This window comes from Apodemus sylvaticus, chromosome 5 (genome assembly GCF_947179515.1).
Source record: "Apodemus sylvaticus chromosome 5, mApoSyl1.1, whole genome shotgun sequence".
NCBI lineage: Eukaryota > Metazoa > Chordata > Mammalia > Rodentia > Muridae > Apodemus > Apodemus sylvaticus.
Genome location: NC_067476.1, coordinates 17,342,055 through 17,368,672, shown reverse-complemented (window position 1 = coordinate 17,368,672; position 26,618 = coordinate 17,342,055). Strand labels below are relative to the sequence as shown.

The window sequence follows — 26,618 nt, the reverse complement described above, 5'->3', positions numbered from 1 at the left end:
TGATCACAAATCAGGGTGGCCCCTGATGAGAACCCAAAAGGAAGATCAGTACCTTTACCCTCAGAAGTCTTTCTTAAGCCATGGCTTTTGTGCCGATTGTACACTTCAAGCAGTATTCTGAGCCTCTGCCCAGCTGTGACTTTTGCCAAGCCACTTAACCACTCTGATCTACAGTTTCCTGTAATTTATGGGGACCAGCCTGTCATAGTTGCTGCAAAGAAGAAATGCACTTCTTTTTTGTATCTCTTGTCAAATACCAAACTTACCTCAAATCTCCTTGCAAGAGATATGTATACAGATAGCAATATGCTTATTTAATATGCTGTTAGCTCTAGGATACAAACAGACCAGAACTAGATGGATCTCTGTTCTTATCCCTTTCTCCAGCCCAACACATGCTAATTAGTTCACTTAGTGAGACTGATAGGCTCACAAAAAATACCACACAGTAGAGACACAAAAAGAGTGCTTTTCCTTTTCCCTTATCCAAGGGCCTTTTTAAAAATCAAGCTTCCTGAGTGACTAGTAGTTCTGTTCTGTTGTAGAATATATCAAAACCCATAGCTGCTCAAAATCCTGTGTGCATTGTGGGGCATATGTGTACGTAGCCCTGCACATACTGTAAGCCATCTCTAGATTACTTACGGTGCCTAATATAGCCATGTTCCTACCTTGTATTGTCGAGAAATGGTGGCAAGAAAAAAATATATACAGTATAGAGGCATACCTAACTACACAGCAAAGAACAACCCAAACAGTCCAAAGATCACAACAGGCAGAGACCAGGGTCTGTGAAGTGATGGGAGGCCATGACAGACCTTCCCACCTGGATTCAGCAGTGCTCAGCTCACAGCAAATTCAAGTTTTGTTTTAGAACTTTCTAGAAGTTTATTTTTAGAATGCTTTTGATCCACATTTGGTTAAATCTTTGAATGTAGGACATGTGGACAAGAGGACTGTGTAGTTTATTTTTTTCTTCATGTATTCTAAACATCACCTTCTGATCCTGTTTACCTCTTTGGCAGCCAGAGTGCTCAGAGCTCATCTTGTGGCCATCAGCAAGTATCACAGCATGAAATCCTGTTACGAGCATCACTGTGGTTTCTGCTGTTCCCTTGGCAGCTTTTTTTTTTTCCCCTTACTTTGGAGACTGTATTGAACATATCCATATAAATTGCTTTAGATATCTTTTCAGAACAAAAGAGAGCATCAGGGTTCAGGAGATGGTTTACCAGGTAAAATATTCGCCATCCAAACTTGAAGGCCAGAGTCACAATTCCAAATCCCACATAAATACCAGACAAGCCTGGGGGGTCAGGGAGGGCGGGGACCAGTAATTCCAGCTCCAAGGAGGCAAAACTAGGGACTCTCTGAATCAGGCTGATTGGTCACATCAGCCCAGTTGGTGAGCTCTGGATTTCATTGAAGATTCTGCCAAACGAATAAGGTGGAGAGCAATTGAGAAAGATACCCACAAGCACTCGTAGGCCACACATGCACATGTACATGGCTACACATATGAAGGCAAGAGTAATAGTCAATTCTAGTTAGTAAGGTAACCTTCTGTTGTTGCTAAATGTAGCATAAGGGTTTTTAAGTAGTGTAAGAGACCATGGAAAATAAGGGTTGGGGCGGTATCACTGTTAATAGAGTGACTGGATGAATTTGCCTTTTAAATCTGTAAAGCAGTAGTATCCATGGGGTCCGTGTATCCGTGTAGTAGTATCCGTGTAGTAGTATCCGTGTGATCTGAGGTCCCACACAGCCTGTGGTGTCCATTGTGTGCAGAGCTTTTCAGTTGTCTTTGTTCTTCCTGCTGTCCACATGGCACCACTGTACACCCCGGAGAACCCAAGCCCTGTTTTCCTATTGCTGACATCAAGAGGAACCTGCAGACTTGCATATTATGTGTCCCCAGTGGGGAGCCAGGCTCAAGCCTGTTACAGGGAAGGTGTGAGCACTAGGGTGATCTGAGGAGCCGTCCCCTGTGGGGCTTTAGGCAAAAGAGGGGAAACACAGGTTTGCGAGCTCAGAGGCCATTTGGGTCTAGGGGGCTCCTGTGATGGAAGGGCCCTGGAGAAAAGTGCATAGGCATGGCACCAGCTCAGGCTCATGTCAGGGGGCAGGCAGGAGGCCAGCCTCCCCTGCCTGCTCCTCTCTCTTGGTAATGCCAGTGTTTGTCTCCTGGGGTATGGTAAACTAGATTACCCCAGGCTAAGTCATGTGGCTTCCAATCTCAGTTCTGCAGCTCTTACCCGTACAACCTCAGCTTCCTGAGGTGAGCCCTACTTCCTGAAGCCTAGCTTTCATGGTCCTTCACTATCATGAAGACTGTAGGAGATACTACCAGACCTCAACCTCACACCAACTCGTGGCCCACGCTCAGCGAATGGTGGTCAGGCCTTAGCCTCACACCAGCTCACAGCATACACTCAGCAATGTTGACTGCCCTTGTTTTCTGTGCTACTCTGACCACCATGGTTGAAGAGGCATCACTCTGTCACTTTCAGAAAACCAGAGCTGTAGAGATCTCTGTTCTTGAACAGGAGGTGCTATAGTCTTTGTTCTGACCCCTTCCTTCCCCCTTTGTCCTTTAACCCCTCTAACAAACCAGGCCTCTTTATTTCGAGAATTTAAAACTGTAAGGCAAGCTATGTTTATGCTTTTGTTCTTATGTTTTGTTTCTTTTCTTGAGAAAGCTCAAGTAAGTGAGGCCTCTTTCAGGTCTTTTCCTGTCTTTTAAAAAATAGCAAACTAAGGGCAGCCTCATGGGCTCCCATTTGCCTGGAAGGGGCATTAGGAAGGAAGGCAGGGTGCCTCTAAGAGCAAAGGTGCCATGTCACATAAAAAGATGATGCTACCTGCCTGGTTTTATGGGAGTTGGACTGGGACAGTGGGCGTCCCAAATCCCCGGGCTGCCCCAGGATGTATTCCTTCCTGATACCTAGGCAGACTTACACACCTGGGGTGGGCTTTCCTCCACAGCCACCCCTTCCCAGTGTCTGGGGAGCTGTGTGTTATATGTTTGAGCAGCCAATGTTCCTTTATTTCACCTGCCTCATTTCCAATTAGTAGCAGCTCACCTCAGGGGAACATAATTAAGAGGGCTCTGATTATCTGGGGGAAAGGAATTAAACATATTGTGGAAGTGCAGTGATAATGAATGGGATAGCAGGACCATTAATAAGTCTTCAGCTTATATGAATGCCTGTTCTAGGAGGAAGGCTGTACCTAGATGAACTGTACTGTCTGTCCCAGGCCAGAGTCCATACCAGAGGCAGGATCGGAGAAGCCTCTCAGGCTCCCACGTCTTCCCTTTGGGCCTCAGTATGTCGAAGGTGCCACATGACATGATGAGCGCATCCTGGCTTGAGCTTCCAAGCTGTGTGACCTTGGCGAGTTACTTTACCTTTCAGAGTGTGTTTCCTCACCAAGAATGAGGATAATGGCACTATCTTGCAGAGTTGCCTTGAGAATTGTGTATGCAATGCATGAAAGTGGCTGGATTATAGTCACTCAATAATATCAGTTTCTTTCCCCCTTAGGATTCAAAATAAAGATACCTGTCAGGTAAAGGTCATTATATTGTCATTACCTTGACACCAGCAACGAAGGAAAGAAAGAAGAAAGAGTAGAGTAGGCTGCACTCTCCCAGAATATAACTGAGGAAGTCAGGTAGTGCAGTAATTCCCAGAGAACAAAGAGCCAGTGTAGACATCCCGTATTCTGCTATTCACAGATGAACAATGGCATCCCACAATCACTGTCAGCCACACAGCAGTTGTTACATAGTTGTCATGGCCTGCCTATGCATGAACTTGGTCATAACTGCTAATTTTATCAGTGCTTTAATTTAATTATGAGTGTTGTTGGTTTTCTATGTGTTGTGTTAATTGCTGTTTAAACTGTCTTCAGAATGGCAGTGAAATCCGCCTTGGAATCTAAAGACCTGTGAATGTTGCATGTAAGCTGAATGTAGTTGCCATTGCTGGGGCAGGAGCATTTGTATTTGTGTATCTAAAAAAAACAGCAAACAAGCAGGGAAGATGCTCCTAGTGGGTGGACTTTGGTTTGGTTTTGCTACTCAGTTACCCTGGAGAAACATGCACACTGATGACTTTAAAGAAAATTATTCAGATAAGTAAGCCCCCATTGTGACATTTGTAGGAGTAGGTCACCAAATTTAGTTTGCCATATTTTCCTTTCAATATGTGGCTAAGGGTGAGAAAGGAGCATTTAAATGTCTCCTTCTTAGTGGTCAGAAAGCAACAAATCCGATTTCTCCATTATATTAAAGAGAATGGGCCTCTGTGAGAAAGTGACATGCAACTCTACCAGTGTAGAGTGCACAGGTACAAGAGTGTGTACCCAAAATGCAGGCGTGGAGAGGAAATAGGAGTTAGCATCTCCTGATGCTCATGAAATATTCTCTCACTAGTGCCCATCAGGACCTAGGATAAACAAGAAACCCTTGTCTGAGCTGGACATGATAGCCTACAACTATGATCCTAGTACTCGGGAGGCTGAGACAGAAGGATTCCTTTGAGTTTGAAGCTAGCCTGAGCTATACAGTAACACCATCACAAACAACAGGATGGACGGAAGGAAGGAAGGAAGGAAGGAAGGAAGGAAGGAAGGAAGGAAGGAAGGAAGGAAGGAAGGAGGGAGGGAGGGAGGGAGGGAGGGAGGGAGGAAGGAAGGAAGGAAGGAAGGAAGGAAGGAAGGAAGGAAGGAAGGAAGGAAGGAAGGAGAGAGAAAAAACTGTGTGTGTGTGGGGGGGGGGGGGGAATCAGTCCAGGACTGCCAGCCACCATGACTCTGAAGAGAGCCCCTTGGGACTTGAGAGTCACTTACTGGTGTTCACCAGTGCTGGCCACCTAGGATTGTCTCCAGTCTTTGCAGTAATCCTGAAAGATCTCCACTGAACAGGCACTGCCCTTTTGAAAACACCTGGCTAGGATATAGCAAAGGTAAATGGCAATCAAATCCAACCCTTTGTTTAGTAATCTCTCTCTGGGAATTCATGTACTCCATGTAGTCAGGACCTCTGGAAGAGCAGTCAGTGTTCTTAACCACTGAGCCATCTCTGCAGCCCAGAATTTGTTTTTATTACAGTGTTTCTTATATTAATGAAAAGTTAGGAACAACTTAGTGTCTAATTCCAGGAATTAGATTCAATAAATTATGGCCCACCGTACTAAGTGGAATATTATGCAGCCTTTTAAGTAACTATCACAATGATTGTAGAGCGATACAGAAAATGTCAGTGTGCAAAATAAGAAAACAATAAAATACATGCAGTTAACTTCAAAGATGTGAAACCATCTAATTTAGGTTAATATTAGAAAAGGATGAGCCAAAAGTAAGAATAGATGTATTAGATGATGTAATCATGGGTTGCCTCATATAATAAAAAGGCAAAGAGAAAGGTCTCCCAAAAAATGTATAAGTAGCTGTAATTGTTAAGGTATAATAGAGATAGAATTACCCACTTATACACCGGCCACACTGAAATGGTAAGGAGGCGGCTTCCTTTCCCTCCCTCTCCCACCCACATTTAGAATTTGTAATTACATATTTGCAGAGCAAAAAAAAAAAAAAAAGTAGATTCTGGGAAGCATTTGAGGTGTTGGAAGCAAACGATAACAATAGATGAAAAATAGATGAAGGTATTTGTCCAGATTTGCTTTCCTGCAAAGCACAGAACTGATCGGATTCAGAATGCACGTGCTTTAAATGTTGTCTAAATACAGATCGTGCAGGCCTAACAATGCTTGGCTGCAAAACTTCGGTTTTGGAAGAGGCTGTAATTATTCATCCCAACTGTGTCCGAAGAGTGAGACCTGCTCTGTCCTTCTGGCATCTCTAAGTCATTTTCATAAGGCTCCCCCGATTCTGTCAGGCTAGCATGCAGACTAAAGTAGTATGGCATTAAAACCTACATATTCCAGTTTCTAGAGAATGTTTCCTCTTTAAAGAACAGCCTGTGGTTAAATTACACCAAGGGCTTTGGCTGTCGGGATTATTTTCACCTTTTTCTCAAAGTTGTTTGACTCTCTCTGTTTGTTAACTCACTTGTTGGGATTTGGATTCTGAAATTGTATTTGAAACACATGGTTACTGGTCAGTTATGTGCTTACATGTGAGAGCCGAGAAGGCGGTAAGATTTAGTTCAATATTGTGAGCTTGTGCTTCTCTCCCTGTGTCGGGCCATACACTGGACACATTAATGAGTGCTCTTTTTTTTTTTTCTGGAATTTTGTGCTCTTCCTGCTTCCTTTCATTACATTAGGCAAGGCTCCACTAGATGAGACATTTGCAGTCTTAAGACTTCCTGCCGGGGTTCAGACTTTGTATTTTTGACATTGAAGCTGTCGTGTTCCTGAAGCTACTTAATTAGAAACACATTCATTTCGGTGTACACTGGAGAAAGCTCAGGCAGCAAAGCCAGGCACACTGGGAAGTTGGAGCATCTGTGTGGCTGGCAGCTAAGCTAATGGTTTACAGTTTCGGGGCAAAAATATCACAGGGCATTTCTTTGCCTCTTGAAGCAAAGAAAAGCTGCATGTGCCCCACAGTTACCTGGAAGGGGGAGAAAGGGATGGAAGAGGATGCTAGAAGAAAAGACAGCTCTGTTTCTTTCCACTGTAGTTTGTTTGTACAGTTCTTTCTTTAGCTATTATCAAATACAACGTCTAGAAGAATAGTTCTCAAACTGTGTGGCTAATATTTAAGCCTGTCTTCCAGGTTCCTAAGATACCTGATTGCCGAGATCTGTAGTAATAAGGACATTTTGTGTTCTGCAGAATGGTTTTGCTTGAAGAATTGTATTTATTGAGTTGTAATGAAGGAATTGCTATGTTTCTTCTTTTTTTAAGTGTTTGAGCAGTTTTTAAGCTTAAATGTAATGTCTAAGAACCTTAGTTGCCTCTCCACTGGTTTCCAGATGCAGCCTGAATTCCTGATTTGCAGTCACCTCTTACCTCATTGTTTCCCCAGGTCTGCATCCAGGGGGGTATCCTTGTCCGTCCACTGTGACTTCCACAGCTACCCCTGAGAGAAAGTACCTGGATGTCCCAGTTCAAGCCAATTGTCTTGACTCTAATTTCATTAAAAACTAACCTGCTGGTGTTGTGTAAGATGCATGACATACTTGGAAAGACAGCCAGAAAAGTTGCCAGTCATTTCTGTCCTCCCTGCTTCCTACCCTTCCTCTTCTACTCCCAAGGAAGACAAGGTGTGTTCAGCAACCTGGGGACCAAGTCAGAGCCAGCTTGGGCTTACTGCTTGCTTGATTTTGTGGCATTAGATAAGTGGTTTAGCATCTTTTAGTCTATTGTCTCCTTTGTAGAATGGGGATTATTATGTGGGTAGAAAAAGGTGACTTCATATAAGCACTATCACATCTATCACCAGAGGGAAACAACATAAATGAGTGTATGAGTGCAGTGGTAACTCTCTGGAATCTACAAGAATGACCATGATGTCTCCTAGTAACTGGGGATACTGAGCCAGAATTGGCCTCTATAACCAGGCAAGGCTCCTAGCAGTAGAACTGGGACATCAACCCAACCATAAAACCTTTAACCTATCATCTGTCCAGTCTACAAGTTGTGCTAGAGCGTTGGTGGTGCAGAACTTGTGGGACTGACCAACCCATGACTGGTCCAACTTGAGGCCTACTCCAGGAGAGGGAGCCCATGCCTGACACTGCCTAGATGGCCAGGAAGCAGAGGCAGGACAGCCCAGAGACCCAGGAGAGAACCAAACACTACTGGGGTGGGGTGGGGGGGGCAGTCAATGAAATAATTCCTAATGATGTTCTCATAGATTGGTGCTTAGCCTAATTGTCATCCAGCAACTCATGGGAGCAGATGCAGACCCACAGCCAAGCATTAGGCAGACCCAGGGGAACCCTGCAGAAGATGGAGAAGAAGGATTGATTATTAGAGCCGGAGTGGTTGAGGGTACCATGGGAACGTGAGACACTGAATCAACCAGAGCTCCTAGGGGCTTAGAGAAACTGAAGGGACAAGCAGGGTCTCTGTTTGGGTCTGAGCTATGTCCTCTACATGTTCCTTATGGTTATATAGCTTGGAATTCTTATGGGACTCCCAACAATGAGAGTTGGGGTATATTTCTGACTCTTTTACCTGCTTTCCTCCTACTGGGTCACCTCATCCAGCTGTGATATAAGGGTTTGTGCTTGGTTTTACTGCAATTCTATCTTGTTAGGCCATGTTCAGTGGATATACCTGGGAAGCTGATCTGTCTGTCATTTCTCTCTCTCTCTTTCTCTCTCTCTCTCTCTCTCTCTCTCTCTCTCTTTCTCTTTTCTTTCTTTTGTTCTTTCTTTTGTTCTTTTCTTTCTTTCTGAAAGAGAAATAAGAATTAATCTAGGGGAAGTAATGAGGAATTGGGAGGAATGGAGGGAAGGGATGCTTTAGTCAGGATGTGATATATGAGAAGAATAAAAGTGTAAAATGAAAGGAAAAGAAACCTAAAAAATAAATATATCCAGAGAGAGAGAGAGAGAGAGAGAGAGAGAGAGAGAGAGAGAGAGAACACACAAATGCCCAGATTTAGGACCTCTGGACTTGCTTCTGCGCTGCAAAGGAAGTGGAGGTCTCTGTAGACCAGTCGCCCAGCTACGTGTGTGTCGTGGCACTCAGCTGTCTGTGTGCCATGGCACACAAAAGCTTGCTGGACGCTTTCCAAACATTAAGCTGTATGTCTTCATTGTGCTGTCTATGCAGCTTCCCTTTTTTCCATCATAGTTGTTGAGACCATAGTTCCCATTAGTATCAGGACCTCTGTACTATGTGTATTATCTCCATATAGTAACAGTAGCTAGGGTTGAGCCAAGAATCCCATTTTAAAGATGAGGTGACTGAGGCCAGAAAGCTGCCTAGCTGCTGCTTGGGGTTGATGGCTGACACAAAGGTTGATGCTCTTCCTGCTACCATGCCATTCCCAGTGCTGCCTGCATTTTTAAATTGTTTGACGTTTCTAGGCTTGGAAACAAAATGTCACATTAAGATTTTTGTTGTGAAAGGAAATGTAACTGTGCATACGTTTATTAAAACAGCTTTTCTCTAAATAGTGAACCATCTGTAATTTTCTGTCGGAAGCAACAGACATTAAAGCAGCTGTGTGTCTCTGTTTCTCTTCACAGTGCTCCCATGCCCTACCTCATAGGAATCCATTTAAGTTTGATGGAGGTAAGTGGGCTTTTTCCCTCCCTGGTCCCTGATGTGGGCTTTGGTTTTGCTTTGTGTAGCAGAAAAACGGGATCCCAGGATGTGTAGGTCTGCACACAGGAGCAGCTGAAGCAGCTGCGCATGCGCATGCCCCTGTCCTCCATGCGCAAACCCCATCCATCAGCCTAGACCCTTCAGACTGACTCCTGCACTCTGGGCTTCTCTGCTTTGGTTGAAGATGGTGGATTTTTCCCTGGGTGAATAAGAGAGGGTAGGGAGGTAGGAAAAACGATACCATTTGGGCTTGGATAAGGTTTGTTTGGAAAGGATTTGTTTGTTTTTCATGATGGCATTTATTCTAAGTCACTGTAACAGTGTTACATTTTCATGGTAGGAAATGTGATACAAATGGTTTATAGAAGTTATGAAGAAGAAAATTAAAATTAGCCACATTGCCATTATTACAGAATGAACTACTATTAGCATTTTACTATTCTTCCCTCTAGTCTTTATCCTGTAGATATTTATCTCATATAATGTTGTCTTTACCTATCAGTGTTATAATGTGAGAATCCCTGCCTTTTATATCCACCCTCAGTAACAACAGTTTTCCATTTGTTCCTTGTCATTCCTACAACTTAACCACTTTTCTGCCATTGAGCATTTAGGTTGCCAGATGATTTTTTTCACTATTATAAATAGCACTTCAACAAACATCTTTATGCATAAGGCTTTATCTTCATCTTTTTCTGCATTATATCCCTAGTACAGAATCCCTAAAGCAGAACTGCTTGGTCAAACTATGAGTCTGCTACCAGATTGCTTTCCGCATGGATGTACCAATCATACACAGTGCCTTCAGTGGACTGTCTATGCTTCTGTTCACGCCCCTCGTTTGTAAACTAGACCTCCAAGTGGTTTTTTTTTTTTCCTTCCTGGGGAAAGGACCGACATTAGTGCTGCCCAGAGCAGGGTGGGGCCAGTTAGCTTGCGTGTGTGACAGAGTGTGGCTCTGGAAGGAAGTCCCCAGCCTCGCCCACCATGGTGCTTAGCATGTCTTAAAGGAAATGCTACTTTTCTTCTGTTCCTTTCATTTCACATTGACGACGACGAGGACCACCTGCTTCGCCACTAACTGTTGCACGCTCTGCTATTGTGCTTACAAAAATGAAACGAGTTGGTTATCGAAAAACCTGTTTGTTTGACATTGAGAATCTTGATCAAAATAGACCACAGAAATCTGCTCAAATTTCTAATTTGACAGGATGGCCATGTGGCTCCTACATTCTGTTAACAGTCCCTCCCTGTCATCACCCAGCCCTAAGCACATACAGTACACAGTTTATGGACTATCTTGGATGATGTATTTAGATCAGACTGAAGAGATTGCTTGTGTGTTTTACCTTTTTAAGTGGGCTGGGGGGAGCTATTCAAAGCTCCAATAAAAAAATTAAAAGTAAATCCTTTCTAATGGACCTTTCGTGCCAGCTGCTTTAGAGTTTAAGCACTGAAGACTATTGGATCTATCAGTGTCTGCAGTTCCCTCCTACTTCTCCTGCCTTCAAGTCTGCTCTGGCATGGGCTTTTCCAGACCCTTCTTGTGTCTCGGTACATTCAGCATTCTCCAAAGTATCTGGTCTTGGCTTGCTTTTCTTCTCTGTGCCCTCCAGCCATCCTGTTCAAGGCTCTTTCCCCAGCACTGAACCAAAGTGGCACTGCTCTGTGACGATAACACTGCTTGCTGCCCTGCTCTGCCTCTCTCTGGATTTCAGGTCCCACCGATTCCAAGAGCCCACTGAGCTTCACTTCACCTGCTGTCTCAGTCTTTCTCCAGCAGTTTATTGTTTGCAGATACACATTCTGAGCACTGAACTCCCTCCTGATGTTCCCAGTTCCTTGAAAGGTATTGCCTGCAGATGCCCCAAAGTTGAGGCACAAGCATTCTCGATAAATACTCACAAGTCTATATAAAGAATCTCCAATCTTGTTCCTTTCCCACTGCCTTCCTTGGCTCTTTTCCTTAGCTTTCTTGGATTCTTACAAAGCCCTATTCACTGATTTGATAGCAAAATGTGGGCCTTGTGTGTTCCAAGAATTGTGTTAAGTCCTGGAGGTACAAAAACGAGGATACGATTTAGATCTTGGTTCCTCTCTGGTGGTGGTCGTCATGTGGATTGCCAGGTGTGGTCACTACAGCACACCTTCCATTCTCATTCTGTATTGCCCCCCAACCTTGCCATTGCTTCTTCACTGCTGTCAAGCCTTCTGCCCCATTACTGTAAGAATGCATATGAGCCAGTGCCGGTACTAAACAGATCCTGTGCATCCCCAGAGAAGCCCTGCCCTTCTTTGGCAATTCTTGAAAGTCTTCTATCATGTTCTTTTACTTGTAGGATCTCTTACTCTACTCTACTTGGAAACAAAAGTATCCCCTATGGAATGTGAATCCCATGAGAGCAAAGACAGCATCATCTTCTTTGGTAGCCTTAGCTTCTTTAGCAGGGTGCTAAGCAGGTGGTATTGTCTGAAGCCATAGCTTTCTGAGAAGGGTGCAGTTAGTTCTTGAGGAGCTGTAACTGAGCATACTTTAACAGCCTTCCAACAGGCATCAATGTTTGCAGGTCACCAGTGCCGTCATTGCTCATAGAGAGCCAGGCCACTGGCACCTATAAACCCAGCACTACTGGGGGCAGAGACCCAGAGATCATGAGGGTTTTCTGGTTTCCAGCCTATCTTTGTGTTATGTGAGAGACCCTATTTCATAGGAATAAGGCGGAGAATGATAGAGTAGATACCTGACATCTCTCTCAGGCCTCCATACATAGTCATAGGCCCTCATACTGGTGTGCACATGCATGCACACACTCAAAAGAGGGGTTTAAAATTTTTTTAATTTTATTTGACTTTAAATAATTCAGAATAAGCCTTTTGGCTAGTAAAGCATACAATGCAGCATATGCTAAAGTTTGAAGCACTTAGGTGAACAGGTACCAGTCTGTTCTGGCCAGTCCTTAAAGGGCTTTAGGTGAGAAGGTTTAGGAAGCAGTGGCCCTGCTGTGCTGAACTCGTGTGGGCTCCGTACCAAAAGAAAAACAAAAATGGAAGTAGTTCCAGCCTCCAGGTAGTTTTCTAGACCCCAACAGACATGTTTCTTGTGAGTGCTGCACCTCCCCCTCTACACTTCTTTCTCTGGGTCTCCTAGACTTCGGCTCAGGCTCAGGCTCAGGCTCCTATTGTGCATGCTTGCTGGACTTACACAGCTCTGACATGGCTTCAGTGCTGCAGCATGTCCTGAGATTTCCCTGAAGGTCCTCAGTGCCAAGGCAGGAGCGTGGCCGGCGGCCGAGCAGTGCTGCGAGGAAGGGGCCGGGAGGCCCAGCTCCTCACTACACTAGTTTTCTTACTGGCAATTCAGCAAAAGGCTTATTTTTGACTGGCTTGTTATTTTTTCTTGAAAGCTATAGGCACCTTATTATGCCTTTGCATATGTGCCAGGATTTTTTAAACTTCAAATGAATGTGGCAGATGTTCATAAAAGTTTAGAAAAAGCTACCATAGGAAGACTTTTTAACCATTTTTATGACACTCAAATTTGTGCACAAAAAGAAACATAAATTATAACCTAGTATTCTCATTGGAAGGAAGGTTATTTTGAGGAAAGACCTACTTCTAGTCTTCAAGTTTGAACAAGATGCCATTGCTGTTTGCTAAATGGTAACCTTGTCACTATAAAGAGTCCACTTTTCTTCCAAAGTGACAAGTTTATAGCTGTTCTTCTTTCCTCTCCCTCCTTCTGCCTCTTGATATTCTTCCTCTCATTTAAGCAATTGGAGGCTAGTGGCAAATGAGCAGAATAGCCGAGGGTATTGGCATAGGCCTAACTGCTTCTTGGAGAGAATGATCATGTTAGTTGGCAGCTAGGAAATCCCAAAACATGGCCAGATTACACACTGACTATTTCCTTTCATTCAACTGATCTCAATTTAGTTCAAGACACATTTATTCAGTCCCCCTTCTGTGCCATATCTGGTAGCAGGTGCCAGGTCATGTCTTATAGATAGTGCTTCTCCTATTTGTAAATGAAGAGCTTCCTCACTTGCTTCAAAACAGTGCTCTGTGCAAACCTTAGAGTGAGGAGGGGTGCAACCAGAGGTGTTCTATGGTAGAGTGGTCAAGGAGGTGGAGGGAAAGGTGAGAACAGTTGTGTTTCAGAAGAAAGGCTAAGATCTTGGGCAAAGATATCAAGCGATGAGCCTCTTGTTTTCTCACCTGCACACTAAGGACGGGGCGGAGTTCCCTGTATGGAATCATTGGAGGGAACTGGTGAGGCAGTATGGGTCCAGCACATAACCAACTCCATGGAGCCCGCAGCCGTGGCTGCCTTGTCTTGTTTAGTGCCCTTAAAGTCATTTATACTACTAAGTTGGAGGCTTTGAAATCATAATATGTGAACTTTTATGTTCCCCAGATTAACAGTCATAGCAAAATTGTCGTGCAGCTGCCCAGTGCCCCCTGGTTTGCATTGTCCCAGGGTTGGGAATAACACTTCATAAGATGTAATCAGTGTCCTTTCAGACCCCTGCCTAACTACATCCTTGCATCTGACTCTTGTATTTGTTTTTGTTTTTTTTCTTGAAACGTTCTGGCACTATATTATGGCTCTGTGTTAGTGCTAGATTTCTTGAACTCATAGGAGGTAAAGGTGGCAATTGTGATCTTTCATCTCTCTGGATCTTACTTTCTTCTTCCAGGATAGCAGAGTCCTGTAGGTGTTCAGCACGTACTATGGTCTGGCCCGTTCACGGCCCTTTCCATGGTAAGACACTGAGAAGCTGTCAGATCCCAGGTCTGTATGCAGTAGTGGCCGTGCCTAGTCTCTGCCTTCTTACAGGTTTTTCTGAGCATGTGCAGACAGGTTGAAAGTTACCAGTGAATTTAGCCTGGTACCTGCTGTCGTAGTAGCTACTGGCCCTAGCCTGGAGGGCTTAAGTCCACACTTCTCAGATAAGAAATGTGGAAACTGAAGCCCCGTTAAGTAGACCAGGCCCAGGGACGCCAGAAGCCCAGGGAGCCAGCCACATCAGCAGACTGGAGTGGGCCAGGGCTTCGCAGGACCATGAGGGTTCCATGGTAGCAAGAGCATGAAGGGAAGGCCAGCCAGCCACAGCCTTGTAAGCTGCATTAAAGAGTCTGAACTTTATAGGGCAACAGAGAGCCATTGAAGGGTGTAAATAGGGGAGGGACATGGTCAGGCCTTCTCCTTGTGGGTCATTAGAACCAGTCCTGCCATATAAAATGCTTAGAAACTGTTTCACACTGTTAATAAAGTAAATTGATATTTGTAAAGATCAAGGTAATTCTTAAGGAAATTACACACCAAAACCCTGTGTATAAAATTCAGATGTGTTAGCATCCCCAACCCATGCTTCTGAATGGTTTCCTTTACTACTAGGTCACAGCTGAGGTGTTTGTAGTGATAGTTTGCTTGAGGGATTTAAACCCCACTGTTACTCAATGTCGTCCTCATCTCTCTGACTGTTATTGTTGGTGTTTCGGCTTTTATTTTACTTTGCTGTTTTGAAGCAGTCCTCCTGCCTCAGCCTCCAACATTCTGGAATCAAAGGCATGGGCCACTGAATTTTACTTCTTCTATGTGTTTAAGTATTTTTATGCATCAGATATCCATGTGCCACCCTAGTGTGAAATTACAAACTTAGATGATGTCCTCAGTGATAGTTCTAGGCCGTGGGAATGGGGACCATGAGATCCAGGACCAAGCTGTGTACGCCTAGCCAGCTCTCCTTGCTAGCTACTACAGGACGTGTATGATGGCTACTCGGGCAAACAGCGGGGCTTCTAGTAATCTTACCTCTTTCTGCTGGCCATTCTGCTAGTGGCCACTAGGAGCCTGGGTCTACAAATTGACCAAGGCATCTTTCTGAGGAAAGAGTCTAAACTGTCAGATCCAAGGTTGTCACACATTGTCTGTGTCTGCAGTGAAGGTCTTGGTTCACTCTCGGGCTTTAACACAAAATAATGGGATTGTCTTGTAGACATTTTGGGTTATTTTGCATTACAAAGAGCCTGGGTGTCTATTGTTTAAGTTGGCAGTATTTTACCTAGTTTTTCCTTTTCATGTTTTTCATGGGATAGCAAGTCTTTAATCCTTTGTTCACATTTATTTATTTATTTACTTTCTTACATATTTATTATTTTTAAATCATTCAGTACTAAGTAAAGCTCAGTGTCTCTTGTTAAACACTGAAGCATTCTGCTGCTTCCCAGGATTCCGCATGTAGACAGAGATACAGTGTAGTTTATAAAACTCCAAGCCATAATCTTGTGTGGTAGCTTGGGTGGTGGCTTGTGTGTATGTGTCCTTACTCACAATCATAGGAAAAGACCATTGGGAGTTGATTGTTGAGGCAATAAGAAAGCAAAGTTTGCATGAAAAAAAAAAAAAAACGTATTTGATGGATACAGTCACAGGTTCATGAAGAGAACCTAATCAGGCGAGGGGGTTGGCAGCTAGAATGTTCCAAGTCTTTGAGTTATCATGAACTGGGATGTAAATTATTACACGCAGGGGGAGGGGTGAGCTATCACACACTAGGGACTGTATCTCCTTTTCCTTGGGAATATGGAAAGGAGTGAATACACATTGTAAAAGGAGGAGTGAAGGCTTTAAATAAAACGATTCCCTGCAAAAAATGGGTCTGTCCACCCCCAGCTACTCCTCTGCACTCTGTCCCACAAGGCCGTGTGGTTCTGGCCTGGCCCTGCCCTGCACTTAAGTCGACCCTTTTCATCTTAGTACCTCACTCTGGGTGTCCTGGGAGAGGAAATTGCGGGACCCACTTCCTTGTCTCTCCAGGGCTCCTTGTCTCATCTGTACAATGCAACAGCATCTTAAAGGTTTATGAGAATTAACTAGTTAAATGAGTGTGAAGAGCTTGTTCTAAGTAATCAATCAGTTGTTCATAGTTGGATAGTATAAATGTAAGAGGCAAAGGTTAGATGATTGAAATCCTAGAGATTAGTTGATTTTCTAAAGAAAGAAGTAATTGAAAAGTGCTTTGGCAATGCCCAAATTTCCTTAAAATGCCATCAGCACCACCATTGAATAAAGAATTCAGAACACAAGCACACAGGTCTTATTCACCCAGGGCATCAAAAGAGGTCTGGTTCAGTGGGTAGGTTTCCCCCAGGAAGCTATCTTCTCTTCACAGTGGCATCTGCCTTTAATATACCACTTAGCCTATGTTGAGATAGGTTCATAGAAAACAGCTTAAAGCCCCCGTGGTACTTTGTGTAATCAAAGGGAGCAAGTACTTCTGACAAAGGTAAGGGTCTCCTGAAGTCCTGCCATTCTCAATTTAATTCTTGGTGGCTGAGTGTCAGTCACAATGTAGAGAAACTGAGCAGTCATGCAGCATGGTGGATAATGCTCTTGTTTTCCAGGTTTTTTTTTTCCTTTCATCTCTTAGCCTGCCATTATAAACAAGGCCCATTCAACAGTGTTAAAACTGACTTCAGAGGAAACTCTGAGTTAATAAACCCTTACCAAGAGATGCTTGAATGAGTCAAGTTCTCATCAGATGAAGGTAAGAAGTGGGCTACAGGAGCCCTGGGACAGAGTAGAAAGAGCCCTGCAAACCTGAGTCCAACTTCCTTCTAGGACAAGAGCCTTCTAGCCAGGTTCTTGTTTAAAATAGGAATCGGATTAACAGGGGAAAGGTATGAGTCACTTCACAATCTGTCCCCAAGTTCAAAATGCTTTTAATCCCGGCCTCTTTGGAGATCCCTCTTGGAAACAAATAATAGGTGAAGTTTAGATCTACTAATGTGCACAGTGCTTCAGCTTCTGGTCACTGCCTTAGAAGGGCCTCTGGCCGGGTTAAGATGGCCCTTTAAAGCTTACCCTTGTGTCAGAAGGTTCCTCACTTCACAGAAATTTTTAATGAGAAGCAAGGGAAGAAATGTGTGTACACCATATCCATCACATGATAGGTGCAAAACAAATGGAACTGACTTCCAGTATTCGTAGTTGTGGAATGCAATTCTTTCTTTAAAGAAAGCGTTCACTTAGAGTCACTTTTACCTGAGGCCAGCCTCTCCAGCCTGGGGACTTCTTTTCATAAAATGCTTGGGGATGAGGGGTCTACCCTGATGGGAGTGTTTCAATGGCAGTGATGATTGAAGAGAGACTCCCTTGGCCTAGGAAAATCCCACTTGGGATCTGGGCACATGTGGTTCTGTTTAACACCATGCTCAGCAGCTCATGGTACGAATTTGTGACCATCAGGCATTTACTGTTGATATGTGAGGTCACCACAGTAGGGGTGTTTGTCAACCAAATTAAACTTCCTCTTAATGACCTAAAATAATTGATTCGGAAGGCATTTAAATGGGCCAGGGCAATGTGTAAGTAAGCTGAAATCTGGCATTTTTCTGCACAAATTACTATATGTTGTTTGGCTTATGTTTTGCTTTTGTTGAGAATAATGTGGATGGGCCGTGGCTGTGGAACAGTCGCTGAGCCAGACTCGCATCCCAGCTCCAGTGTTGTCTCCATAACTGTGTAGGTCACTTGTGCCATTGTGTACCCTCATATCCCCATCAGCTAAATGCAGGAACCTACCAAAGAGTGACCATTACATCTCAGGCACTAGTGTGTACCAAGTGGCCCAGCTGTGATGAACAACTACATCTCACCTACTTCTTGTTAACCACTCTTGTCCGTAGTGAACAAACAAAAACAGTGAACAAAAAAAAAAACAAAAAACAAAAAACAGTGGACTGGTAAACCTTTTTTTTTTTTTTTTTTTTTTTTTTTTTTGGTTCTCAGTTGAGTTCAAGATTAATCTAAAGTTAACCAGAAAGAGTTAGGCTATGAAAGGATCTTCCTTAGGCTGTACATTAACTAAGCATAGGCCTTGGCAGGGAAAGCTTGGGGCATCATCCTGTGTTTGTATGAATACGGGGCATTGGCTTGAGGCGTGACTGTAGTACCATTAAGTATTGTTGAAAGCCACCAACACCCCAGAGTGTTTCCTGAAAACAATGCTTTGCTCCATAAACCAGGACCTGAAAAAAGCTAAAAGGACCAGGCTGAGGCTTGTAGATACTTCTCCAGCCCATGCCTCATGCCAGTACCTAGCAGCCAGTGCTGGGAAGGGGCCTCTTCAGTGTGTGCCTGCAAATATTTTACATTGACCAAATGAGTTAATTTGTGAAGCTTGATAAGTACATTCTTGTACTACCCATCCCTAGCCTTAGCCTTAGCCTTAGGGGAGAGGGAGAGAGAGAGAGGGTGGGGGGAGAGGGAGGAAGGGGGAGAGAGGGAGAGAGAGAGAGAGAGAGAGAGAGAGAGAGAGAGAGAGAGAGAGAGAAACACTATGATTTTTGGAAGTCATCCCAATTTTTAAAAATAAGAGAATTTGGACATTTTGGCATATGGGGTTTTTTAAATGAAATTTCATGGAACTGAAAACAGTCAATTTTAGGTTTCCAAAAATTGTTTTGATTTTCCTTGGTATAAATTTGCTGCACATGGTTTTGGGGGAAGTTCTAAGAGATACATTTAGGACTTAAGGGTTGGGTTTTTTCTCCCTTTCTTTTTTCTTTCTGTTTTTAGATTTATGGTTTAGTTTTAAAAGGTGAGATGTTGTGTTTTGGGGTGGGGTGGTTGCAGGAGGGCACAGTTTCACTTTAAGGACAGGTTCTGGACAAGGCAGTTCTTACCCACTGCACATGGGACCAGCTTTCAGCACCGCTGGGCCCCGCCTATCCAATTCTCTCCTCCAACCTTGCCTCGGAGCAAGTTAGGTTCCATTAGCAGCAGCTGCTGGTGATCAGCACGTGAGTCACGTGAGTCATGTAAGTCATGTGAGTCACCTATATAGGGTCAGGCTTATTGCACGTCAAGGATCAACAGTGTCGGAAGAGGGAGATGCCCAGGAGGGGCTTCAGGCCACCTGCCGTGAGAGGATCAAAGGGTTGAAAGGTCAGAGGGCACAGCTCCCTTAACCATATCTGTCTGTGCAATAGCTGTTTCAGATTGTAAATCTTAGCGATTTCATTAAGTCCTCCTGGCTGCTACTGGGGCATTGAAATAATAAAATTTTATATCTGCTGCCTTTCCTGCCTCTGGCAGCCAGACTGATACATTCTGTACAAGGTGGATGTCTTAACAAAACCTTTCCTAGAGTGATCAGAGCAGCACTAATGACTCCTCCTTCTGGGAAGCTGGGGCTCCCAGAACCTCATCCTTTGCAAATGGTTGTTTTAAAGGGAAAACAGTTTCCACAAAAGCCATGCAGCATTATTTTGTTTTTACAGAATACCTTTCCTCCAGAAAGCGGATCCCTAAACCTTCTCTCTTGCTGCATGCTTCCTTAAGCACTCAAGAAGTGAGGTGGGCCCAGTCATCCCAGCTGCGTACTGCACAGCCTTGACATGGGCTACATCTCTGGTCAGCCCTTGACATCTAGCAAAGTCCTCCTTCCTGCCCAGCAGAACATTGTTGTGGTTTTGAGCCATGTCTCCTGAATATGATTTCCAGCTATTTTTCCTACATCTTCCAAGTGCTGTGGACCTTCAGGGCTGAGAGGCTCCTATGCAAGAGAAATCACAGCACTGGCCATCCCTTCACTACCCACATATTTAAGGCCACCTATAGTTTGTTCACAAAGTTAAGAGACTTTCATGATGAAGGTGGTGTTTCTGCAATTCCAAAAGCTGCTTTTCATGGGAGATCAGTTCACTCTGATTAAGTCTGTAATTCTCACTAAGCCATGTTTATGGGGGCAATAAACAATGTTTCAGCATGCTTGTTAAATTGGGTCTCCAACCTTTCCACTCTTTAAAAATTGACATTTCAAATAAAAGGCAGGTGGAGATGGGAGTTGGGGTTTGCTGTGCTTAGTGATGAATGAATGATGGCCAGTGGCAGTTGTGTAGAAGGAGTGAGGCCTTGTTTTATGGTAGGGAGGCCCCAAACCATTTTGGGATTAGGGGTCCATATCCTCTTACGCTCCCGATAAAGCTCCTAAATCCATGCCTCGTTGTTTCAAATTGGATGGGTACTGTTACAAAGCAGCAGATAGATACATTACAAACTCATTGTTTAATTTTCCTAACAAGTCTGTTCTGGTATTGATAGCTCTGTTTTTCAGATGATAAGGTTTACATACAGAGGAGTTATGTCGCTTGTCCAAAGTCACACAGTGAAAGACAAGGATTTGAGCCATGTTACTGCTCTGTTTGAAATATTTTAACATGCAAAAGCAGATATTATACTAATCTTAATTGGGGTCCACTTAATTATTTAGCAAGCTATCTATGGTGTCTGCAAGAGATGTGCATGACCCTGCTACTGTCCTCGGTGTTTGCTCAGCACCAGCTGTGTCGTTTCACAACAAAGGGCTCAGGATCTGTGTGGGGCACTCCCAAGCTCAGTCACTTATTTTAGAACTTTAGTTTGTTGTTTATGAAATGAGATCCCAATGTCTACTCCATAAGGATATGGGGAGATTTTAAATTAGAGTGCATTATAAAGCTCTTAAGCCATTTTCTAGGTGCAGGTCTATATGGAAAAGGGTTAAGACCATAATGTTAAGGGACTGGTAGTCAAGCACATGAAGAACACCATGAGAAGTATCCCTGAACCTATTGTCCCTTGTACTTGACAAAGGAGTTGGAGACCATACCTTGTTACAGGAGCTGGAGTCAGGAAGAGTTCTAGAAAAGCAGGGGGGTAATATGGAAGCTGGAAGGAGCCAGGCTGCCTCACTAAATACTCTCTCCCCCAGTCCCACTAACAGAACAAGAGAATAAAGAATGTCAATTTCTTGACTCTTACACGAAAGTTTCCAGCAGTAGCGGAGTAAAGGGTATGAAGAGTAAAGGGTAGAGGCTACTTTGGGATGGACTAGTGGCTTAAGGTGAAATGGCAGGACTTAGCTTTAAGAGGGGAAGGCCTATCAATATTGAACTGTCTCTGCAGAGAACCTGTGCATTTGGCAGTGATTACACACATACACACACACACACACACACACACACACACACACACACACACACACACACACTTGTTTCCCAGCCCACAAAGAGGGGAACCAGAGCTGTATGCTTTGCCTAGAGGTAGCAGGTGAAAAGCAGAAACACCAACCTTGGGGCTTTCTGACTACACAAACAGGCTCCAGGCACCTGTGGATATTCTACTGAGGCAAGGTCTACTCCATGTCGGTTTTCCTAGGGCCTGTCACAAGGAGGCCAGCAGCCCGGACAGTTCAGAGATCATGGTTTAATTGTCCCTGGGTCCTTATAGCCCAACAGCTCTTGTGAATGACTAACCAGTGTGAGTGGCCACTCAGAAAAGGCCCCACTGGAGAGCAGGCCCTCTGCTGGCCTGGGATGAGGTCTCAAGCTGTGTTAATGAGCATCAGTGCTTACAACCCTGTGAGGTGAGGTGGCCCTGACCTGGGAGTCTTTGCCCCACTTCCCTCCCCTGCCAAGCTTCTGTTTCTATTTAAAGCATGCTGGGAAATTCCAGTGGGTTCTTAAGGCTCTCTGAGCTGTGGACTTAGATTTTAATTTTGTGGGGCAGGAAGGAGTCCATCAGTGACTCTGGGCTCCAAAGCAAAGCTACCACGTTTATCAACTGCTTGGCAGCTTGGTGACCTCTGGGGCAGAGAAAGGGAAGAAATGTTGTCACTTTTCCTCTGTTTGTACCCAGGATTTCAGGAAGAATAAAGAGCTTAGGTTCCCATTTGCCTCTCCTTTTCCCATCTATACTTGCCTCTTTCTTCTTACTTCTTTGCTTTCCTCCTAGGAGGCCACCGGATCCCCAAGCTGTTCTTTGTTCTGTGCTCATATGTATGCGCATGCATTTGGCTACATTTTACATGTGCTGGGTAGTACAAAGAATACTGCAACCATGTGCGTGTTCTTTCTCTGACACACATCAGTTCTAACAACACAGGCATGCTATTTCATCTCTTTAGCCTTGGTTTTCTCATCTATCAAATGGGTATGATATTCCAGTGAAAATTCTCTTGAGGTTTATCATATTTGTCAGCAGAAACAGTTCAAAGCAGAAACTCATGCTTCTGAGCTATGTGCCTTTACTCTTGGGGCCCCCAGGGTCCCTCTGTGTCCTCTTTGTCATATAGAAATATCAAAGATTAAGATGATATACACAAAGGGTTGGGACACACAAGGGCACAACGAGTGGCTATCATTGTGCTACTGCAGACATCAGTCAGAGGTGATGGATGCAGAATGCTTAGCAGCTTCTGTCACTTGCCGGTCCCTCAAGATTTGCTTGACCTTCAAGTTCTGTAATCCCAAGCATCCAGATAACAGGAGAAATGGCTACATAAAACCCAGGAGTAGTCACTTAGTATAAATTTTTGATAACAAACTATTGAAGTGTCATTTTGGGTTTAATTTTAACTATATCCTCTACCTTCAAAATTAAAAACAAAGAAACAAACAAAAAATGCAACCCACTCTTGAAAAGACTTACTTGAGGGGGCATCTTAGCTGAGTCAGAAGACAAGTCAGTCCCTCTTTCCCAGAGGGCAGACTGAGTGAGACATAACGGCAGTGATTATGAGGGTCTGAACTCTATCAGAACAGTGTGCTTCTGGGGGGGGGGGCGCGGCGAGTACACGCCTTTAATGCCAACACTGCAGAGACAGGCAGCTGGATCTCTGAGTTTGAAGCTAGCCTTGTCTACATAGTGAATTCCTGGATAGCCAAGCCTACATAGAGAAACCCTGTCTGGGAAAACAGAGCATAGTATGTCAGGAACCCAAGAGATGACTTGGTGGATAAAAGCACTTGGTGTGCAAACCTGAGGTTCTGAGTTCAATCCCTGGAGTCCACATGGCAGAAGGAAAATGCTGACCCTCCAGGGTTGGCCTCCCTATGCTGAGCCATGGCATGTGTTCAACAGCAACAATAGTAGTAAACAAGATGAAAAAGAAAGACCGAGTTCCATCCTGCACACCTCCCCCACCCCCAATTATCCTGTGCTGGGCTCTTTGGTGTCCAGAGTTGTTGCAGAGTAGGTGTCCAAAATGGCTCTACTCATGACTGACTGCACAGACACAAAATACATATTTGTTCTTTCAAAAAATGCACTTATGGTCACATATAGCAAGTATCTATGTACCTGTATTACAGATGACATGGGACTCAGCTGTTTTTATAAAGCTTGTCCTGGGCTCCTAAGATCCAGACCGGCTTCTCTTCTTCCTGCTGCTGTTCCTCCATCCTGCTGCTGCCTCGCCAGGCTATCTTGGGAACATGAAAGTATCTCAGTGGAACCCCAGTCAATCTCTGTTTAACAACTCTGAAGGAAGGCAGGACAGCCTAAAGAAGCAGTTGTAGCCTATAAGTATTGTCTTTGCCTACATGTTTTCTGACAGTATTGTATACTATCTATGAAATTATTAATAGAATTATTTTATTTTTATAGCAAGGACAGGTTTTTTTACAAAAAAAAAAATCTATTTACTATTATATCTTAAGTACACTGTATCTGTCTTCAGACACACCAGAAGAGGGCATCGGATCTCAGTACAGATGGTTGTGAGCCACCATGTGGTTGCTGGGATTTGAACTCAGGACCTTCCAAAGATCAGTCAGTGCTCTTAACAGCTGAGCCATGTCTCCAGCCCTAGCAAGGACAATTTAATACCTAGTACTAATTATATACCAGGCACTATCCTAAATATCATAATACATATTTACTCATTTAATTCTCAAAATAAGTAGGTGGGACTATGTTACTAAATTTTGCTAATATATGAGATTTAAAGGGGAAAGTGTACCTGACCTAAGTATATGGTGAATCTGTGATGGGGACACACTGTATTCCCACCACCCAGATGGAGAGATGGCATTTCAACACCAACAGCTCTACCCAGCCTCCTCCAGCATCCTGGTAACCACTGTCCTGGATGTGGATATCACTTCTTCATTGAAAACCAGTTCAACAGATACGAGGGCTAAGAGACGTGCCCACAGCATGGAGGCTGAACTGGAGTTCAGGCACAGTGTGGCCTCAGAGCATAGGCCAGAGCCAGGAAAACAACAGTTACTGGGAGTCTTAATTTTAATAGCATAAAATCATGACAGTCTAGTCTTACTAGTCTCTGCCTTCCTCAGAAAATGCACTTAACTCTGTCTCCTCAGAACTGTAACTCCCTTATCGGCATACCTGTCAAATCACAAGGAGAGAAACTTTGTAAAGTAGTTCATGTGCTGGCCCTTAGTACAGTCAGGCTTGGTGCTGAGCTCCTAACACACATGCTGCACTAGCCACAACACAGCTGGGCAGCTTCATCCCCACTTTGTCGTTGAGAAAACTGCAGCTCAGGAGAACTTCCTAGAAGTCACAGTCCTGAGGCAAGGCTTAGATGAAGTGGTCTGATTCCAAGACCTGCCATCTTAGTTCCTGAGTTAATGCCTGCTGTCCCTGTCCACAGTGAATTCATCCTCTGCTAATTAATCACGGTAATTTTACATGGTTGTTATCATTGCCATCATCATTGTTATTCCCAGCGCACTTCCTGGAGCAGACTCCAGTTTGCTTACAGTGGGTTCACATTGACATCTGCTGCAAGTCGGCACGCCCAGTAGAATGGAGCCGATCACAGCTGGTCTGCTCTTTCCCCAGCTAAGGAGTATGTGCCTGTGTCAGACTCTGTTAGACACTGCAGACCAGTGAGGTAGGATCCTGCCACAGAACTGGTCCTGGTATAAGAATGACCCCCACCACCTCCATCCTGGTGCAGGAGCACTGCTGCTTTTTGCAGTCCATCAGAGGAGACTTAATTGATTAGAGCTGGGTCTTGCTCCTCAACTTGCGGTCAAATTGGCTTCCCACACCAGCACTACTATCTCACAGCATTTGTAGCTCTCCATTCTGTGAAGAGCCATCATTTCCTCTTAATTTTATATGGCCTTGCTGTGAGTCCTGCCATTTCATCAACTGCCCAATCCCCTTCCCGGGCATTAGGTATTTAGACATACCCTAAGAAGGCACAAGATACAGACATTTTTTAAAGCTTTCACATTGACATAAAGGGCTCTGGAGTCCAAGTCCTCAGGGTGGCCTTGGGAAGTGCCGCCTCGTCCTGAGGACCCATTCACAATCATGCACCCACCCCTGCCTTTCCTACTGTGAGTTTGTTCTCTCGTCTATCATTCAGATGAGTTTACCAAGTACGCTGAGGTATATAGTTCCTGCCAACAAACCATCCATTTAGAGCAATGGTACAGTGAATTTTAACAGTTTTGAAGTCACCACCATAATAAAGATTCGGCACATTCCTATCACTCCCAAAAGAACATTTTTTTTTTTTTTGGATCTTTGGATTTTGGCATTTTCAAGACAGGGTTTCTCTGTATAGCCCTGGCTGTCCTAAAACTCACTCTGTAGACCAGGCTGGCCTCGAACTTAGAAATCCACCTGACTCTGCCTTCCAGAGTGCTGGGATTACAGGCATGTGCCACCACCACTCAGCGGAACATTCGTTTTTAACTTAACAACACTTACTTTCCTGTGTACCATGCACTAAATACTTTTTAAATGTTAGTCCATTTAATACTCATAGCAAGCTGATAGAATAGTGTCTTTATGTGAACCCAGAAAAAAGAAAAACAGGCACGGGAAGATCGGCTTGTCCAGGTTGGTATAGCTGGTGTGGTTAGATAGAACTCAGCAGACTAGACGTGTAATCTGTGCTGCTCATCTATGGGTTCTGATCCCTCTCTCTCCTGTCCCGCACCTTTATTCATTTATTTATTCACTCGTTTAAGAATTGTCTGCTGTGGACCAAATATTGGGGTTTGGAAACCCAGAGACATGGTAGAGGATCAGTGAGTAAGTATTATATAGGTAAACCTAGGTCAGTGTGTTGTTCTGATTGTGGGAAGGTGGGTCTGAATAACCGCGCTATGTAGCAGGCTCTCAGAGTCCCTCAGCCCAGAGCCTCCAAGTTCTGGAAATCATGCAGAAACTCTTTACCACACATCAGCATCCCTAAATACCACAATGAGTTTCTGTGTGTGTGTGTGTGTGTGTGCTTCTTTTTATTAACTATTTGCTTTATTTACATTTCAAATGTTATCCCCTTTCCTCATTTCCCCTCTGAAAACCCCCTATCCCATCCACCCTACTAACCCACCCACTCTCACTTTCCTGTCCTGGCATTCCCCTACACTGGGGCATCGAGCCTTCACAGGACCAATGGCCTCTCCTCTCATTGATGTGTGAAATGGCCATCCTCTGCTACATATGTAGCTGGAGCCATGGGTCCCTCCATGTGTACTCTTTGGTTAGTACTTTACTCCCTGGGAGCTCTGGGGGTATTGGGTGGTTCATATCATTGTTCCTCCTAT

The 26,618-nt window shown here is 44.1% G+C and overlaps 1 protein-coding gene across 10 annotated transcripts in view; it reads left to right on the top strand.

Annotated features, from left to right (window-relative positions):
* Nucleotides 1-26,618, top strand: part of Dennd1a (DENN domain containing 1A) — a 480,683-nt gene that overhangs the window by 289,972 nt on the left and 164,093 nt on the right. For all 10 annotated transcript variants that reach the window (XM_052182388.1, XM_052182389.1, XM_052182385.1 and 7 more), the window contains one exon: nt 9,176-9,221. In XM_052182388.1, the coding sequence (XP_052038348.1) occupies nt 9,176-9,221 (46 nt within the window). The remainder of the gene's footprint in view (nt 1-9,175; nt 9,222-26,618) is intronic.